The sequence below is a fragment of the Chiloscyllium punctatum genome, chromosome 23, assembly GCF_047496795.1.
Source record: "Chiloscyllium punctatum isolate Juve2018m chromosome 23, sChiPun1.3, whole genome shotgun sequence".
NCBI lineage: Eukaryota > Metazoa > Chordata > Chondrichthyes > Orectolobiformes > Hemiscylliidae > Chiloscyllium > Chiloscyllium punctatum.
The window spans coordinates 62,140,272-62,159,306 of NC_092761.1; the positions used below are offsets into that span (position 1 = coordinate 62,140,272).

General features: G+C 44.3%; 1 protein-coding gene across 4 annotated transcripts in view; it reads right to left on the reverse strand.

Moving 5' to 3' along the window:
• The window catches only part of robo3 (roundabout, axon guidance receptor, homolog 3 (Drosophila)), a 578,410-nt gene that overhangs the window by 262,700 nt on the left and 296,675 nt on the right, over positions 1 to 19,035 (reverse strand). For all 4 annotated transcript variants that reach the window (XM_072593115.1, XM_072593113.1, XM_072593112.1 and 1 more), the window contains exon 2: positions 6,571 to 6,897. In XM_072593115.1, the coding sequence (XP_072449216.1) occupies positions 6,571 to 6,897 (327 nt within the window). The remainder of the gene's footprint in view (positions 1 to 6,570; positions 6,898 to 19,035) is intronic.

Consider the following 19,035-nt stretch of genomic DNA (forward strand, 5'->3'; position numbering starts at 1 on the left):
CTAACTCGAGTTTTGTCATACCACCCCCTCACCCACACACACAAATAAGGCAATATTCTTTGTCTGTATACACCTTTATAACTTTAAAGACCTCCATGGAGTGACATTTGCCAGAGAAAAAAATATTTCTTGTATTTTTAAACATGTCAAGAATGTGAAGAAATAGCAGAGTGCTGTATCACTGCTCAGTCCAGCCATGCTATTTGACCACCAACGTAGGTCACAGGTGTACAATAATTTATGTTAAAGAGGTGATAAAGGCCAAATTTTCTTGTATTTGCCAAAGCTGAGCCTCCATAAAACCATTAACTGATACAATGGCTTAACTGCTTCATTCAAATCGTGAAGTGCAATCAGGACTTGGAGCAGGATAGATAAGGAGAGCGGCTGAGTAACCTTGGGAATGCAAGGCACCAACCATGCAAGGAGAGGTTTAATAAGGCTTCCACAACAGATGTTTATCAGGTGGGAAATTAGGCCCAGATCTACAGAGCTTTCAAACCCTACATTTTAAGCAGTTAAAATAAATTCCAATCAATCCTCTCACATTGGGAAAAATAAAGAGAAATGAGCATTAGGGATTTTTTTTTAAACAATTTAATGCTCCCAGTGTAAGGTTATGTCATGTGGAACGTCACATTGAGAAGTCCGCTTGCCTAAATCATAACTTGCATCACTTCAATTTTCATTTATAAACTATATGCCTAACACCCCTTCAAAAATATACAGAGATCCACAGTGAGCTAATGGGGGGGGGGGGGGGGGGGGGCGGTGCAACCTCCCTTGCCTATAAAGATGGAAAGCCCTGTGGTAAGCTGTCCCAAATTACATTTGTCCTGTGTGATGCCACATTGTCAGCAGTGACCAATGATACAAATGTGAGGAAGCAGATAAAGAGAATCACAAGTGAGCCTCACCCTGTTTATTGCCAACGTCCCCCACAACCCAATTTCACTCAGCACTTACTCGATATTATTCCAGTGCAGGAACCCTGGCCACATTTTCCACACTCCATAACCCAGGAACTAAGCTAACACCAACTATCACTTTGAATAGGATCTATTGATTCATAATAGACCTGAATTCTTGATGTGTGGCATTGGATTTTAGACCGGGAAATGCATAGACCACCAAGCCAGCCATTTTATCACAGTAAATCTTTTTGTATTTGTCCTTTTGACAATGGTTAAACCAATTCTGAGAGCAATCCTGTTTATTTCCCTTTCACATTATCCTCCATTGCACTTTGCTTGCTTGAATGACTTCTCTCTGGAGCTGTGCTCTGATGCATGCTCACTATCTACCTGCCCCAAGTATTTCTGTAACGTGCCCGTCAGTTCCTATCCATCACTGGCCCTCTCCATTCGGAATGAGTCATGACATGTGTCACCTCAGAAGGGACACTTTAGCTGTCAGATGTGATGGGTCAGGGAAATAGCAAACCTCTTGGTTTAAACAACTTCTGATCTCTGACCTCTGGCTGCTCACTGTGACCCCGAAGCCATTTCCATTGGGCTTTTTTCCAAGTGAGTAATACGGCAATTGTAACACTGTTCAAGAAAAGGAAACATGGTTCATTCCTAACTTGGTTGCAGGCCCTAAGCATGACAGCACTGGCTTCTCTTAGTTATGAATATCTCTCTCCTTTTGTGCACGCGAACATTCCAGTCAAACACACAAGTACATCACTAAGAGTCGGTAGAGACAATTTCAGAAGTGTCACTTTTAATTTGGTGGAAAAGCAAGTGTTATAGAGAATCATAAAATCCCTACAGGGTGGGAGCAGGCCATTCCACCCATCAAGTCCACACTGACCCTCCAAAGAGCATCCCATCTCTCCTTCCCTGCATTTCCCATGGCTAACCCACCTGGCCAGCACTTATCTGGGCACTATGGACAATTCAGCATGGCCAATCCACCTAACTTGTAATTCTTTGGACTGTGGGAGGAAACTCACGCAGACATGGGGATAATGTCTGTCTGGAGTTTGCACAGTCCCACAAGGCTGGGATCGAAAACAGGTGCATGGCGCTGCAAGGCACTACCACTAGCCACAGAGCCACCATGCCAACCCTAAGGAACTGTTAGTTCACAATCTACACGGGAGCTGATCACCCAAGCAGCTTTAACTGAAACTTGTGCGTTCTCACAGCCAATCTCTCAATAGGAAGAATCAGACAACCTCAGTTTTTTTTTTATTTATATATAATCTGAGTTAAGGGGTGTCACAGTACCATCCAGGTGACAGGTACTCAATGAAAGTAGTCTTACCTTACTCAGAAAAACCTCAGTTCAAGTCCAACTCCCATGATTAGAGCAGATATATAAGCTGACAAATCAGTTAATGACTTATGTTTGTGGGATCTTGCTGTGTGAAAATCACATGCCAGGATTCCTCTACTGCAACAGCGATGACACTTCAGAAGTCCTTCCTTCATATTAACGGCTGGTTAAATGGTGGATTGAGGAATTTCACAAGACTAACATGTTTGATATTGATGTCGCAAAGTGCTATGTTCAGTCAAAACTCTTCCAAGCAGAATTTTTAAAATTCTGTTGTTCAGTGAAAAATAATAAAAATAGCAAATGCTGACTCTTTAGAATGTTCTAGAAACACAAGGTGCAGACACGGGGGAGGATCCTGTATTTATAGAACAGTCTGAACATGTATAATCAGCAGGTTCAAACTCCACTCTGCAACCAACTTTTCTACTGCCACAATCAATTCTCCACATTAGCAATTATTCTAGGTATACAAACAAGTACATTAAGTGTTCAGCATAGAAATAGGCCATTCAACTCAAATGGTCTGTGCTAAAATTTATATTTGCCACAAACCTCCTCCCACCCATCTCAGTCTTTCAGCATAACCTTCAATTCCTTCCTCGCTCACGAACTTCCCCAGCTTCCCCTTAAGTGCATCAATGTTCTTCAGCTCAACTCCTCAATGTAGTAGTGAGCTCTACATTTTCAGCAAAGACCATTTATCTCAGAATTACCTATTGAATTTATTTGTCCTTTTTACGGCTTTTAATTTCGGTCTACCACTCCACACTAGAAACAAATAGGCTGAATTTTCAGCTGAGGTTGAAGACCTGCAGGGTAAAGCAGGAGCTGAACCTAGGGACAGCAGGACCCTGGGGTGCCATTTCAAATACAGTGGCCGAAAAAGTGGCCAACCTGCCCATCCTGAGGGTTCAGAGGTCACAGGCTCAGCAATGCCACCACGAGGAACAGGACATATGAAAAACAGGGAAAATTTCAGGAAAAGCCAAGGGTAGGAAGACAAGCCATGACCTTTAGAGTAGGATTCCCAGGGCTTTTGTCACCAGGGTGGGCTAGATTATGCTCATTGAGTGCCAACCTGCAAACCCAGTCAGGGGCTACTGGGCAGTCATCGGGCAGTGAGCCCTTCTGATGTAGGCAAAATGCCCATGGCCATGGCGGCAAGTGACCCTTACTTTGAGATTAGATTACTTAGTGTGGAAATAGGTCGTTCGGCCCAACAAGTCCACAGTGACCCTCAGAAGCGCAACCCACCCAGACCCATTCCCCTACATTTATCCCTTCACCTAATACTACGGGCAATTTAGCATGGCCAACTCACTTAACCTGCACATTTTTGGACTGTGGGAGGAAACCAGAGCACCCGGAGGAAACCCATGCAGACACAGGGAGAAATGTGCAAACTTCACACAGACAGTCGCCTGAGGCAGGAATTGAACCAGAGTCTCTGGCACTGTGAGGCAGCAGTGCTAGCCACCACAAGGAACAGGACATCTGAAAAACAGGGAAAAATTCAGGAAAAGTCGTACTTGGGCTCATAAGCTGCCAAGATCCTCTCTCATTGAATCAGGTCAGGAAGCAGGAGCACAGCTAATGTGCCAGGGGAAAGCAATGGATGGGGAAGTTCAACTTGGCAAGCTCCTTCATAACTTTAAAGAGCTCGATCAGCTCACCTCTCAGGCTTCTATTATCTATGGGGAAATCTGTTCAGATGCTATCATCCTGATAAACACCTTTGGTACCTCTCCAGTGCCCCTCTAGTCTTTCTGCAAGAACTGTGGTTGCTTTCGGTCTTGCAAGGCAATGGGTTAGCCCAATGGTGGGCAACGGTACATTAAGCGGTGACTGACTGGGCTCAGAGCTGGTATCTTCCTCTCAGTTAGAGCTTCTGAAAGTGACAAGCAGAAGCCAAAGTCCACCAGAGATCACAGCCTTCAGCAAGTGTCAGGTCTCAAAGTTCCCCATCTTCAGCTTTCCCTTGCAGATGCCCTTGCAGTTGACGTACAGGTGCCCATGTGCTTGTGACCTTGTGGTCAGTTCAGAGCAGATAAAGTCATTGGTTATGTTGCCGACATTAATCTGATGAATGTGGCCTATTTTAGAGGCCAGAACAGTGCAGGATACAGAGGGAGGGATATTACCATACAGCAATCTTGCACTAGAATGTTTGCATAAATATTACAACACCTCAGCACACACTGCCATCTCAAATCGACATTCCAGGAAAAAGGGGCAAGAGAATGATGTGGCTTGGATCTGCCTTGACACAGAACTTGACGGGGCTCCTGCTGTGCTTGTGCACTCTTTGATTCCTACATCAACTTCATAGAGAATGCAGCACGAAAACAGACCCTTCATTCCAACTAGTTCGCACCAACCATAATCCCAAAATAAACTAGCCCCACCTTCCTGCGCTTGGCTCAAATCCCCCGAAGCATTTCCTATTCATGTACCCACCCAAACGGCTTTTAAATGTTGCAGCCACATCCACAATTTCCTTAGGAATTTCATTTTACACACCAACCACTCACTGCCCCTCATGTCTTTTTTTTAAAATCGGAGTCCGAATGGTGGATTTATTTTCTACCACCATTCTAGCACTCAGGCTTGTTAACAGTTGAAATAGGGGGGCAACAAAGCATTAACCAGGCTTTCAATTCCCCTTCCCTTTCCTGATCATGACGGCCAATGAATGTTCCTTGGCCGTGGCTAACTAAATGCAGTTCTGAGGAATGGTCACTGGACCCAAAAACATGAACTCGGATTTCTCTTCACAGATGCTGCCAGACCTGCTGGACTTTTCTAGCAACTTCTGTTTTTGTTTTCGATTTACAGCATCCACACATCTTTCAGCTTTTATTGGGCAAAGCGAGGATGGCCTGTTGCCCCCTTTTCCCGTGGTTTTGCCCTGCTTTGTGGCAGTCTCCAGGAAATGGTATGTGTGAGGTAGATGCATTTGTGCCACACATATCTAACCATGAAGGAAGAGGGTCCTGGAAGACTTCCTCCAAAATAGCTCCCGCTCAATTAGCTGCGTCAGGCTTGGACCCTGACGAGACATAGGGTCATTTCAACTTAGGATTGCTCATTGTCTCTCTGGGTGCGACAGCGGTGCCCCATGGCATTTGGGAATTGGAGGGTGGGGTGGGGGGTGGGAGGTGGGGAAATCAATGCGATATTGTGAAAGGGATCCTACAAACCATCACCACACAGAAGAAACTACCACTCAGAATAGCTTTTATATTAAATACAGACGTGACTAGTCTTGCCATTTTGAAGCAGACTGCCGGGAAGCCTCAAAGAGTTAACAGGTTTTGACATGAACTGTCAGCAAAATGGGAAACTGCAGCTTAAGGTTGTCCTAATGGCACGGGCCTGTCAATCCGAACCCGCAAGCCTGTAACATCTCGCGAACACTGACATTGCAATTCGGGTGTTAATGTTGTGTGAGCGCTGACCTTTGGCCTCTGCTAGCTGGAAGCTGCAACCCTCAGCCGTGCTGTATTGATCGACCGATCAATGGCGCAACTCAACCGGACGACATTTGATAAACACTCGGTGTGAAGAGGGTTTCGAGGACAAGGGGATGGCTCCAATTATAATCACTCATAACTGCCAACCATAATAGACTGGGAATTGAGCAGAGCTTCCATCAGCAAAGGCACCTCTTTTACAAAACTGGGGATTTCAAGAATATCCACATTTACGCAAAAAAGCTACTGGGGACCAGCAACAGTTTCTGGGACAAGACAAAGAAATAGAATTCATAGAATCTTATTGAAGGAGGCTATTTGAGCCACTACGACAATGCTAGCCCTTTGAAATAGCTCTCAAATTAACTGTCCCCTTAGCCTTGCAAATCTTTTCTCTTCTCCTATTAAAGCAATTTATTTCCGAAAGTCGTTGCTGAATTTCCTTCCACCTTTCTTTCAGGCTGTGAACTCCAGATCAATTCAACACATTAAAGCATTCCGCCTCCTCTCCCTGCCAGTCTCTTTAGCCAATTGTCTTAAAACTGTATCCTTGGTAACAGACTCTGGTGGAAATAATTTCTGCCTGTCTACAATACCAAAACCAGTCATAATTTTAGACACCACTCTTAAATTTCCCTTCAATATTCTCTGCTGAGTAGAACTGGCTCAACGTCTGTAGACTCTCTACAAGTTTAAGACAGCATGGCCCAATTTCCTAATGGGAACCCGGGCCTACTGGAGGGAATGGCCAGTGCACTGTCAAAAAGGGGGGTGGGAGTAGGGGAAGTACAAGAGAAATCTGATCACTTACTCGCAACTTCCAGCGATGCGTTTCGACTGACCGCTTCCCCGAGGTAATTCCTGGCCAGACACACGTAGACGCCTTCGTCCGGCTTGCTCCTCCGGCCGTGCACAATGCGCAGGAAGAAGAGTGACCCGCTGGGGAGGAGCATGCGATGGGAGCGAGGGTCATCCTTGTCCGTCTCCACTCGCTCTCCATCTTTGTACCATTCGATGATGGGGGTGGGCCGTCCTTCGGCTTTGCAGTTCAGCGTCGCAGGTTCCCCTTTCGACACAATCAGGTCTGAAGGATGCTCAATGACCCGGGGTGCAGAGTCTTCCAGACGGAGCCTAGAACCTACAAAAAGAAAACCCCATTGAATTTTAACAAATTAGATTTCCCAACGTGATTACCTCGCTTGCTTAGCCTGGTCACTTAATCAATAACATCATTGGAAGGGCTTGGTAACTGTCACCTCAAGAGTCCAGTTGCACCTGTGTGCAGCCAGGAATATACAAAGGAGATGGAATTACCGACCATCGCTGGGGGAACTATAGTATTCAAAGAGATTCCCAAACAACACTCGCTCAGGCTAGATATGCAGCTTTAATAGTGCTACCCATACCCTAACAATGTTTTTTGTAATTCAAAGATGTACTTTATTCAAAAGAATATTTAATATACATAGTGACTAAAGCAGCTTGGTTCTGTACAGGAGCAGATGAGGGAACAAACATTGAAGTTTGACTCTATCCAGCAAACAAACCCAAGCCATTTCTTACTTGTACGATATTATATTTACACATATATCAGGCACCCGGAGAGTCTGATAACTGAACAGACCCCATTTAACTTTGACCTTAGACAACAGCGCTTCCCCACTGCCCCAGTCTCTAAGCACATAGTTCTGGACATTGGAATGTGCCAGTCTGCAACACTTGGTCAGGGCCAACTCCTTATTCTGGAAGGCCAAGTTAGTCTTTCATGATGGTCTGCCAGACACAGCCAATGTCTTGTCTCGGCGTGTGTCCCAGGAAACAGACTGTAGCGCACAGAGACCTGCTTGAGGCGAACCTCACAAAAATCACTGCACCTCCCGACAGACTTCCTTTGCAAAGGCACATTCCAGAAGGAGGTTTGTGACAGTCTCTACTTCTGCCTCTTGGCAGCTGCTTCGAGGGCAGCTTGTGGTGGTGCAGAGAGTCTGGGCGTACATGAAGGATCTCACCGGTAGTGCCCTTCTCACTGTCAGCCAAGTGAAAACCCTGACCAGGGAAACCTCAGGATAACTGCAGGGAAGGTAACAGAACAGGTGCTGTGGGATTGAAAGCGCGTCTTGGAGATGACGACTGTGAAATGATCATTGATTGTGAGAAAAACTAATCTGGTTCCTTTGCCTTTAGGGAAGGAAACTTGCCTCTTTGCCTGGTCTGCCCTGCACATTACTCCAGACCCAAAACAAGATGAGTGAGCATCCTCTGAAATGGCCAAGTAAGCCAGGTTCAAGGGAAATTAGGGATCCACAACATAATGCTGGTCTTTCCAGCAATGCCCACAACCCAAGAAAGACCAAAAGGTGCTGGTCATTGTACTTCACGGTGACAGAGAAAAATTATCCATAGTGCTTGATGAAGGTTCTGCATCCAGACTTGCATTTTCCAAAAAGAAAGTCACTGGATAGCAATGGGGAAGAGTGGCAACAATGGGCAAAATGTTTATGCCTGTTTAAACTAGCGTGCTACCAATGGATCACTCTTCAACACTTACTGAGCTACATAAGGAGACATCAGAACAGGCGACCTAACAGATTGTTAAAAAAAAGAGAGAGAAATGGAGAAGACGACAAGGAGTGATATCCAAAGGAAATTTCATATTTGAAGGCCAAAACAAGTAAAAGCACACTGCCAATAGAGTGCAGTGATTTGGAATTGGAAGAACACACAGGTCACAGCTGTTTGCCAGGCTGAAGGAGGTTACAATAGTGAGGATGATCGATGCCTTGGAGAAACAGGAGGGTGCAAAAGGTTGAAATTTTAAAAGTGAGTAGGTGCTATTGTAGGTCAGTAGGCACAAAGTGATGGGTGAACAGAACCGGAGCGGAATTTAAAAAAGGGACAGGCAGTGGAACCTGGGGTGAGCTTAATTTTGCTTTCAGAGTGTGGAAGTTGGCAGCTCAGCTGAAGCTTGTCAGAGATCAGCCAACTTCGCAAAGCCCCCTTTTCCAACGGATGGCCTCACTTATCTGCACAGTTCAGAACCACCACAGCAGTGTATTTACCAAACAGGGGAGAGAGCTGCAAGTCAACTTGCTTTCATCAGTGTAACCCACTCAACAATCTTTTAAAGGGGTACTATGACTATAGATTGTTTACATGAAAATGCACTGTCTTGGACAGTGAGAGAGGCTGGAAACCTTACAACCTGTAAAAATATTTGGAGGAGTACTTCAAATATCATAACATTCAAGGATATGCAGGAGATTGGGATTAGTGCACTTTTCTGTGCTGTATGAATTTATGAAAAGGAAATTAGAAAAGATTGGCCAAACACAGGCGTTATGATAGTCAATCTGGTCAAGCAGGAGTTTCATTATTTCTTTGGGCAAAATTGCCAAGTACTTCATGACAATGACCCATTAATTACACTGCATGACCTCCCTAAATCAAAATGGAGAGATACCACTGCATTTACATCTGACAGAAATGGCCTCATTTCCCAAATATAACCGGTTTGGTTATTGTGTGTTCATCTCAGTCTGTGGGAGTCTAACTGCAATTTCAAATGTGTATTCCACTTAATAAGAATCCCCTTCATTTGACAGACAGATTAATCATGGCACAATCAGCTGAATTTATCTCCCACCGCCCTGAAGTGGTTTTGCAGGTACAACAGCGAGAAACTGGGCTTTCTGCTCTCAGGAATGCTCTCCTTATCTCCACAAGCCGGGTGTCTTCACCTAAATACAACTTAATGCTAATATTATCCATTTAATCATATCGGGACACAGCATATTCACTCACAATGTGCCCTTTTCAAGCAGCGCATAAAGTCAATTACTGCAAAAGTGAAGAGTTAGACTGCACATCGCACCCTTGTTATAACACTATCCATCTAATGGACCCTATACTCATTATAACTCGACCTCTGTCACAATAAGGGCAGCTTTTAAAGTCCATTCAGCATCAGGATTACCAACCTACCAGAATTGTCTTGAAGTCTCCAAGAATTAAAGATTAATCTTCATGACATTGCTGTGTGCAGCTCCAGGAGGAGCAAATTTTTTTTTTAAATCATGTGCGAGTTTCATCATTTGCTTTCAGTTATTGATTGTAAAAAATATTGCAGCTGAGATATAAAAATGGTTTGCCAGACAAAGACCATTCGATTGGCTAATGAAGAGCCTATTAGATATCAAATTGGCATGGGAAGAGTGGTGAGTCACATGGATCAAGAAGAGTTCATTTGGCATGGCAGGGTGGTAGTCACATGGTTCAGGAAGGTTCCATTTCGATTAGCAGTGGAAGTAGGTCATTCAAGCCTGCTCTGCCATTCAATAAGATTATTATTGCTCGGTTTGTATTCTTTATTTCATATGCCTACCTATGCCCTATGATCTTTGAACTTCTGTCCAACAAGAACCTATCCATCTATCCACCTGAAAAATATTCAATGACACCCACCTCCACCATATTCTGAGGCAGAGACTTCCAAAGTCGCACAGTCCTTGATACAAAAATTCTCCACTTCGATTTAAATCCTAATTTTAAAAGTGCCTCCAAGTTGTGGACTCATAAGAGGAAATACCCTATGTCTCAGCTTCAATCAAATCACCTCTCACTCTTCTGAACTCCAATGAAAACAAGTGCAGCCTGTTCAATCTTCCTGATAAGACAATCCATTTATTCCAGGTATCAATCTCTCAAGCCAGCTCTATGTCGTCACCTCTAACTCTACCCAATAGTGGGAACTTATAGAGATTTTTAAAATCATGAGGAGCATAGATAGGATGAATAGTCAAGGTCATTTGCCCAGACTACAGGAGCCCAAAAATTAAAGGGCATGAGTTTAGGGTGAGAAGGGAAGATTTGAGAAAAACCTAAAAAGGCAATATTTTCAAACAGAGGATAGTGCATGTTTGGAATGAGCTGCCGGAAAAAGTGGTGGAGGCTTATACAATTACAACATTTAAAAGGCGTTTGGCTGGGTATATGACTAGGAAGGGTTTAAAGGGGTATGGGCCAAGTGCTGGCAAATGCGACTAGATAAATTCAAGATAAATAGTCGGCATGGATGAGTTAGCCCAAAAGGGTCTGTTTCCATGCTGTATATCTTTATGACTCTATAACTTGGGGACTAGGTTCCACTGCATTGAACTCAAAATGTCTTAAACCAGAAAACATGTTGGCATGCCAATCAGCAAGTGTGGGTCCTTACAGCAGCTGTGCAGCCACACAGATGACAAGGAACATTGCTTGGGGTAGGGAGGGCGGTCAGAGACAGGACATCGCCCGTTGAAACCATAAAGTCCACAAAGTTGGCAAATCACGTCCGCTCGGCTGTGCAGCACACTGCTGTGAGAAGCGCAAGCTGTACTTTCACCGCAGTCAGAGTCATAGGGGTATGCAACACAGAAACAGACCCTTCAATCAAACTCATCCATACCGACCAGATATCCCAACCCAATCTAGTCCCACCTGCCAGCACCTGGCCCATATCCCTCCAAACCCTTCCTATTTATATACCCATCCAAATGCCTTTTAAATGTTGCAATTGTACTAGCCTCCACCACTTACTCTGGCAGCTCATTCCATACCCGTACCACCCTCTGCGTGAAAATGTTGCCTCTTAGGTCTCTTTTATTTGTTTTCCCCTCTCACCCTAAACCTATGCCCTCTAGTTCTGGACTCCACGACCCCAGGGAAAAGACCATCTATCTATCCTATCCATGCCCCTTATGATTTTGTAAACCTCTTTGAAGGTCACCCCTCAGCCTCCGATGCTCCAAGGAAAACAGCCCCAGTCTGTTTGGCCTCTCCCTATAGCTCAAATCCTCCAACCCTGGCAACATCCTTGTGAAACTGTTCTGAATCCATTCAAGTTTCGTAACATTTTTCCGATAGGAAGGAGACCAGAATTGCATGCAATATTCCAACAGTGGCCTAACCAATGTCCTGTACAGCCACAGCATAACCTCCCAACTCCTGTACTCAATACTCTGACCAATAAAGGAAAGCATACCAAACGCCTTCTTCACTATCCTATCTACATGCGACTCCACTTTCAAGGAGCTCTTTGTTTGGCAACACTCCCTAGGACCTTACCATTGTAAAGGTGTATAAGTCCTGCTAAGATTCGTTTTCCCAAAATGCAGCACCTCACATTTATCTGAATTAAACTCCATCTGCCACTTCTCAGCCCATTGGCCTATCTGGTCAAGATCCTGTTGTAATCGGAGGTAACCACCTTCACTGTCCACTACACCTTCAATTTTGATGTCATCAGCAAACTTACTAACTGTACCTCTTATGCTCGCATCCAAACCATTTGTATAAATGATGAAGAGTAGTGGACCCAGCACTGATCCTTGTTGCACTCCACTGGTCACAGGCTTCTTGTCTGAAAAACAACCCTCCACCACCACCCTCTGACTTCTACCTTTCAGCCAGTTCTGTATCCAAATGGTGAGTTCACCCTGTATTCCATGAGATCTAACCTTGCTCACCAGTGTCCCCTGGGAATCTTGTCAAACACCTTACTGAAGTCCATATAGATCACATCTACCGTTCTGCCCTCAATCCTCTTTGTTACTTCTTCAAAAAACTCAATTAAGTTCATGAGACATGATTTCCCACACATAAAGCCATGTTGACTATCCCTAATCAGTCCTTGCCTTTCCAAAACAAACCAGGCCAGAATATGTCCTTTCTAGGAGAGATCTAGGTGCAGAATGGCAGAATTTCACAGCATGGAAGGAGGCCATTCAGCCCATTGAGTGAATAAAATAAAGTGGTTGAACTGATGATTGGGGCTGATTGATTGAGGAGTTAGATATAAAGCAGAAACAGGTGACACTGGCATTTGAAGGAGCTGCAAGATGGAGTAGCTAATAAACTCAATCCACAGGGACAGCAGGCTTGGTTTCTGGGAGAAAAAGTGAGGACTGCAGATGCTAGAGTTAGAGTTTCTGTTTCACCGACTAGCTTCGGTCCAAATACCTGTACGTGCACCTGTGCCAGCTCCTGAAAAACCTTTATTCCAACCCCCTCAAATCTTGCCCATTTGACTGTTTATCTATATTTCTTTCTGAAATATATGTTCCAATGTGACAGTCACTGGAAAGAAAGCAAGGCTTGCTGACTGGGCACAAAGTCTGGGAGACGTTAGTGATCCTGGCTGTATTTCTAGCTGAAAAATGTGTTGCTGGAAAAGCGCAGTAGGTCAGGCAGCATCCAAGGAGCAGGAGAATCAATGTTTTGGGCATAAGCCTTTCTTCAGGAATGTATTTCTAGCCTCCATTTTTCACAATGGTCTGGAGGAGAAACTTGATAGGTAGCAGAGTGGTGTCTTCCTAATTCCATTAAAGAACATTTAATTTGGTATAAAACTGTTACAAAATTGATGTGTTATGGATCAGACCAAATCCACTCAACACATTAAGAAAATCAAGACCCTAACGTTTTCTTATTTTAAAAAGGGCATTACATTGCAGATGCAAGTTGTTTGATCAAACTACTCGACATTAAGCAAAACACATTTTATTTTTATACTACAGTTAAAACACAGACAAAATAAAAGCACATGAAGAATTGGCTTAACTATAAATACTTAAAATAATAAATATATGACCTATTACTAATTAACTGTTCCAATATTAGAACATCCCACAAACACAACTTTGGCAAAGGCAAATTCTGTACAAAAGACTGTCATGCAGTTCTAGCAGCAGGAAGAGAACTCCAGCTTTTAGCTGTAAGAGAGGAAAAGGAGCTTCCACATCCAGCTTCAACACCCCAGCAACTGCAGAAAGCTAAAAACTCCTGGTGCTTTGAGCACTTGACCCCACCTATTCAAGCTACTTCTATTGTTCCAACTTTTAAAAAAAAACACATCAAGGCTTCACAAACTGTTCATTTTGAGTAGACTGCTTGGCACCTCTGTCTCAACCTCTTAAAGCCATAGTATCGTCACACCCAGTGCCTTAAAAGAAGAACCATCAAAATGGCAGCAGACGGGATTTAAGGATGGTGTGTTGCCTTCCTGGTGCTAGAGTGAAAGACATCGCGGACAGAGTGCAGGACATCCTCAAGGACGAGGGTGAAGAGCCCGAGGTGGTGGTACACGTCGGCACAAATGATGTCGGGAAGAAGAGGAGGAACATACTACAGCGAGACTTCGGAGAACTAGGAAGAAGGCTAAAAAGCAGGACGTCCAAGGTGGTTATCTCCAGTTTGCTTCCAGTTCCTCGGGCTAGTGTGGCCAGAAACCGGGAGATAATGGACTTGAACGTGTGGTTGGGGAACTGGTGCAGGAAGCAAGGTTTCAAGTTCTTGGATCACTGGGGTATATTTTATGGTAACCATAAATTCTACAAGAGAGACGGCTTGCACCTTAATAGATCAGGGATCAGCATTCTGGCAGGCAGGTTTTCTGCTACAACACCGCTACATTTAAACTAAGTAGCGGGGGGGAGGGGACAAGCTGGATGTTTAAAAAGGAAATTGAAGGGGTAGGTAGAACAAGAGAAAAGTCAAGAAAGACAACTGTATCAAGGAGGCAGAAAACTGGAAAAGGCATCATGCTGTAAAGTTGAGTGAAATAAGGGTTGAGGGGAAGGGTGAGAGCAGTAACAAATTAAAAATTCTATATATGAATGCACGAAGCATTAGACACAAGGTGGATGAGCTTGAGGCTCTTTTGGAAATTGGCAGATACGATATTGTGGGGATAACTGAGACGTGGCTTCATGGGGACAGGCCTGGGAAATGAATATTCAAGGCTACACGTGCTATCGTAAGGACAGACTGACGGGCAGAGGGGGTGGGGTGGCCTTGTTGGTAAGGGAGGATATTCAGTCCCTTGCGCGGGGGGACCTAGAGTCAGGGGATGTAGAGTCAGTGTGGATAGAGCTTCGAAACACTAAGGGTAAAAAGACCCTCATGGGAGTCATCTACAGGCCCCCAAACAGTAGTCTGGATGTCGGATGTAAGTTGAATCAGGAGCTGAAATTGGCTTGTCGCAAAGATGTTACTACAGTTGTTATGGGGGATTTTAACATGCAGGTAGACTGGGAGAATCAGGATGGTATCAGACCTCAAGAAAGAGACTTTGTGGAGTGCCTCAGAGATGGATTTTTAGAGCAGCTGGTGCTGGAGCCGACCAGGGATAAGGCGATTCTGGATCTGGTATTGTGTAACGAACCTGAATTGGTCAGTGACCTCGAAGTGAAGGAGCCATTGGGAAGTAGTGACCATAATACAATAAGCTTCAATCTGCAATTTGAGAGGGAGTGGGTACAATCGGAAGTGACAATATTTCAGTTGAATAAAGGGAAATATGGAGCTATGAGGGAGCAACTGGCCAAAGTTCAATGGTGCAATACCTTAACAGGGAAGACCGTGGAGGAACAATGGCGGATATTTCTGTGTATAATCCAGAAGTTGCAGGATCAGTTCATTCCTAAAAAGGAAGAAAGATCCCAGGAGGAGACATGGGCGGCAGTGGCTGACAAGGGAAGTAAAGAAACATATAAAGTTATATGTGGGCAGAGGGGGTGGAGTTGCCTTGTTAGTTAAGAACAAAATTAAATCTATGGTATTGAATGACATAGCGTCGGATGATGTGGAGTCTGTGTGGGTGGAATTGAGGAACCACAAAGGCAAAAAAACCATAATTGGAGTTGTGTACAGACCTCCTAACAGTGGTCAGGACCAGGGACGCAACATGTACCGGGAAATAGAGAAGGCATGTCAGAAAGGCAAGGTTACATTGATCATGGGTGACTTCAATATGCAGGTGGACTGGGTAAATAATGTTGCTAGTGGATCTAAAGAAAGGGAATTCATGGAATGCTTACAGGATGGCTTTTTGGAACAGCTAGTCATGGAGCCCACAAGAGAGCAGGCTATTCTGGACCTAGTGCTTTGCAATGAACCAGACTCTATAAAAGATCTTAAAGTAAGGGAACCCCTAGGAAGTAGCGACCATAATATGGTAGAGTTCAGTCTGGAGTTTGAAAGGGAGAAGGCGAAATCTGATGTAATGGTGTTACAGTTGAATAAAGGTAATTATGAGGGCATGAGAGAGGAACTGACTAAAATAGACTGGAAGCAGAGGCTAACCGGGAAGACACTAGAGCAAAAATGGCAGGAGTTTGTAGGTATAATTGAGGACACTGTACAGAGGTTCATTCCCAAGAAAAGAAAGATTAACCGGGGAGGGATTAGACAACCTTGGCTGACAAAGGAAGTCAGGAAATGTATTAAAGAAAAAGAGAGATCCTATAAAGTGGCTAAGAACAGTGGGAAATCAGAAGATTGGGAAGGATACAAAAGCAAACAGAGGATAACAAAGAGTGTAATAAGAAATGAGAGGATCAAATATGAAGGTAGGCTAGCCAGTAATATTAGAAATAATAGTAAAAGTTTCTTTCAGTACATAAGAAACAAACGACAGGCAAAAGTAGACATTGGGCCACTTCAAACTGATGCAGGGAGCCTAGTGATGGGAGATAAGGAAATAGCAGGAGAACTTAACAAGTACTTTGCGTCAGTTTTCACAGTGGAAGACAGGAGTAATATCCCAAAAATTAAAGGGTGTCACCGGGCTGAGTTGAGTATGGTTGCCATTACGAAAGAGATAGTGCTAGAAAAGTTAAAAAGTCTTAAAATTGATAAATCTCCTGGCCCCGATGGGATACACCCTAGAGTTCTGAGAGAGGTTGCTGAGGAAATAGCAGAGGCATTGGTTGAGATCTTTCAAGAGTCACTGGAGTCAGGAAAGGTCCCGGACGATTGGAAGATGGCTGTAGTAACCCCCTTGTTCAAGAAAGGATCAAGGCAAAAGATGGAAAATTATAGGCCAATCAGCTTAACCTCGGTTGTTGGTAAAATTCTAGAATCCATCATTAAGGATGAGGTTTCTAAATTCTTGGAAGAGCAGAGTCTGATTAGAACAAGTCAACATGGATTTAGTAAAGGGAGGTCATGCCTGACAAACCTGTTGGAATTTTTTGAAGAGGTAACAAGTAGGTTAGACCAGGGGAACCCAGTGGATGTGGTCTATCTGGACTTTCAAAAGGCCTTTGATAAGGTGCCACACGGGAGACTGCTGAGCAAGGTGAGGGCCCATGGTGTTCGAGGTGAGCTGCTGGGATGGATTGAGGATTGGCTATCTAACAGAAGGCAGAGAGTTGGGATAAAAGGTTCTTTTTCAGAATGGCAGCCGGTGACGAGCGGTGTCCCGCAGGGTTCGGTGCTGGGGCCACAGCTGTTCGCATTATATATTAATGATTTGGATGAGGGAACCGGGGGCATTCTAGCGAAGTTTGCCGATGATACAAAGTTAGGTAGACAGGCAGGTAGTACTGAGGAAGTGGGGAGGCTACAGAAGGATCTAGACAGGTTGGGAGAGTGGTCCAGGAAATGGCTGATGGAATTTAACGTGAGCAAGTGCGAGGTCTTGCACTTTGGCAAAAAGAATATAGGAATGGACTACTTTCTAAATGGTGAGAAACTTAATAAAGCCAAAGCACAAAGGGATCTGGGAGTGCTAGTCGAGGATTCTCTAAAGGTAAACATGCAGGTTGAGTCTGTGATTAAGAAAGCGAATGCAATGTTGTCTCTTATCTCAAGAGGGTTGGAATATAAAAGCAGAGATGTACTACTAAGACTTTATAAAGCTCTGGTTAGGCCCCATTTGGAGTACTGTGTCCAGTTTTGGTCCCCACACCTCAGGAAGGACATACTGGCACTGGAACGTGTCCAGCGGAGATTCACACGGATGATCCCTGGAATGACAGGTCTAGCATATGAGGAACGGCTGAGGATACTGGGGTTGTATTCGTTGGAGTTTAGAAGATTAAGGGGAGATCTAATAGAGACGTACAAAATAATACATGGCTTTGAAAAGGTGGATGCTAGAAAATTGTTTCTGTTAGGCGAGGAGACTAGGACCCGTGGACACAGCCTTAGAATTAGAGGGGGTCATTTCAGAACGGAAATGCGGAGACATTTCTTCAGTCAGAGAGTGGTGGGCCTGTGGAATTCATTGCCACGGAGTGCAGTGGAAGCCGGGACGCTAAATGTCTTCAAGGCCGAGATTGATAGGTTCTTGTTGTCTAGAGGAATTAAGGGCTACGGGGAGAACGCTGGCAAGTGGAGCTGAAATGCGCATCAGCCATGATTGAATGGCGGAGTGGACTCGATGGGCCGAATAGCCTTACTTCCACTCCTATGTCTTATGGTCTTATATATAACATATAAACATATAAAGAGAAAAAGTATAACTTAGCGAAGATAAGTGGGAAAACTGAGGACTGGGAAGCTTTTAAAGAACAACAGAGGATTAGTAAGAAGGAAATACGCAGAGAAAAAATGAGGTACGAAGGTAAACTGGCCAAGAATATAAAGGAGGATAGTAAAAGCTTTTTTAGGTATGTCCAAGGCAAAAAAATGGTTAGGACAAAAATTGGGCCCTTGAAGACAGAAACAGGGGAAATATATTACTGGGAACAAAGAAATGGCAGAGGAATTAAATGGGTACTTCAGATCTGTGTTCACTGGGGAAGACACAAGCAATCTCCCTGAGGTAACAGTGGCTGAAGGACCTGAACTTAAGGGAATTTATATTTGCCAGGATTTGGTGTTGAAGGGACTGTTAGGTCTGAAGGTTGATAAGTCTCCGGGACCTGATGGCCTGCATCCCAGGATACTGAAGGAGGTGGCTTGGGAAATCGTGGATGCGCTGGTGATTATTTTCCAGAGTTCAATAGAATCGGGGTCGGTTCCTGAGGATTGAAGGGCGGCTAATGTTGTGCCACTTTTTAAGAAGGGTGGGCGGGAGAAAGCAGGAAATTATAGACCAGTTAGTCTGACCTCAGTGGTGGGAAAGATGCTGGAGTCTATTATAAAGGATGAAATTACGGCACATCTGGATAATAGTAACAGGATAGGACAGAGTCAGCATGAATTTGTGAAGGGGAAATCATGCTTGACTAATCTTCTTGAATTTTTTGAGGATGTAACTCGGAAGATGGACGAGGGAGATCCAGTGGATGTAGTGTACCTGGACTTTCAGAAAGCTTTTGATAAAGTCCCACACAAGAGGTTAGTGAGTAAAATTAGGGCGCACGGAATTGGGGGCAAAGTACTAGATTGGATAGAGAATTGGTTGGCTAATAGGAAACAAAGGGTAGTGATTAGCGGCTCCATTTCGGGAATGGCAGGCAGTGACCAGTGGGGTACCGCAGGGATCCGTGCTGGGACCGCAGCTTTTTAC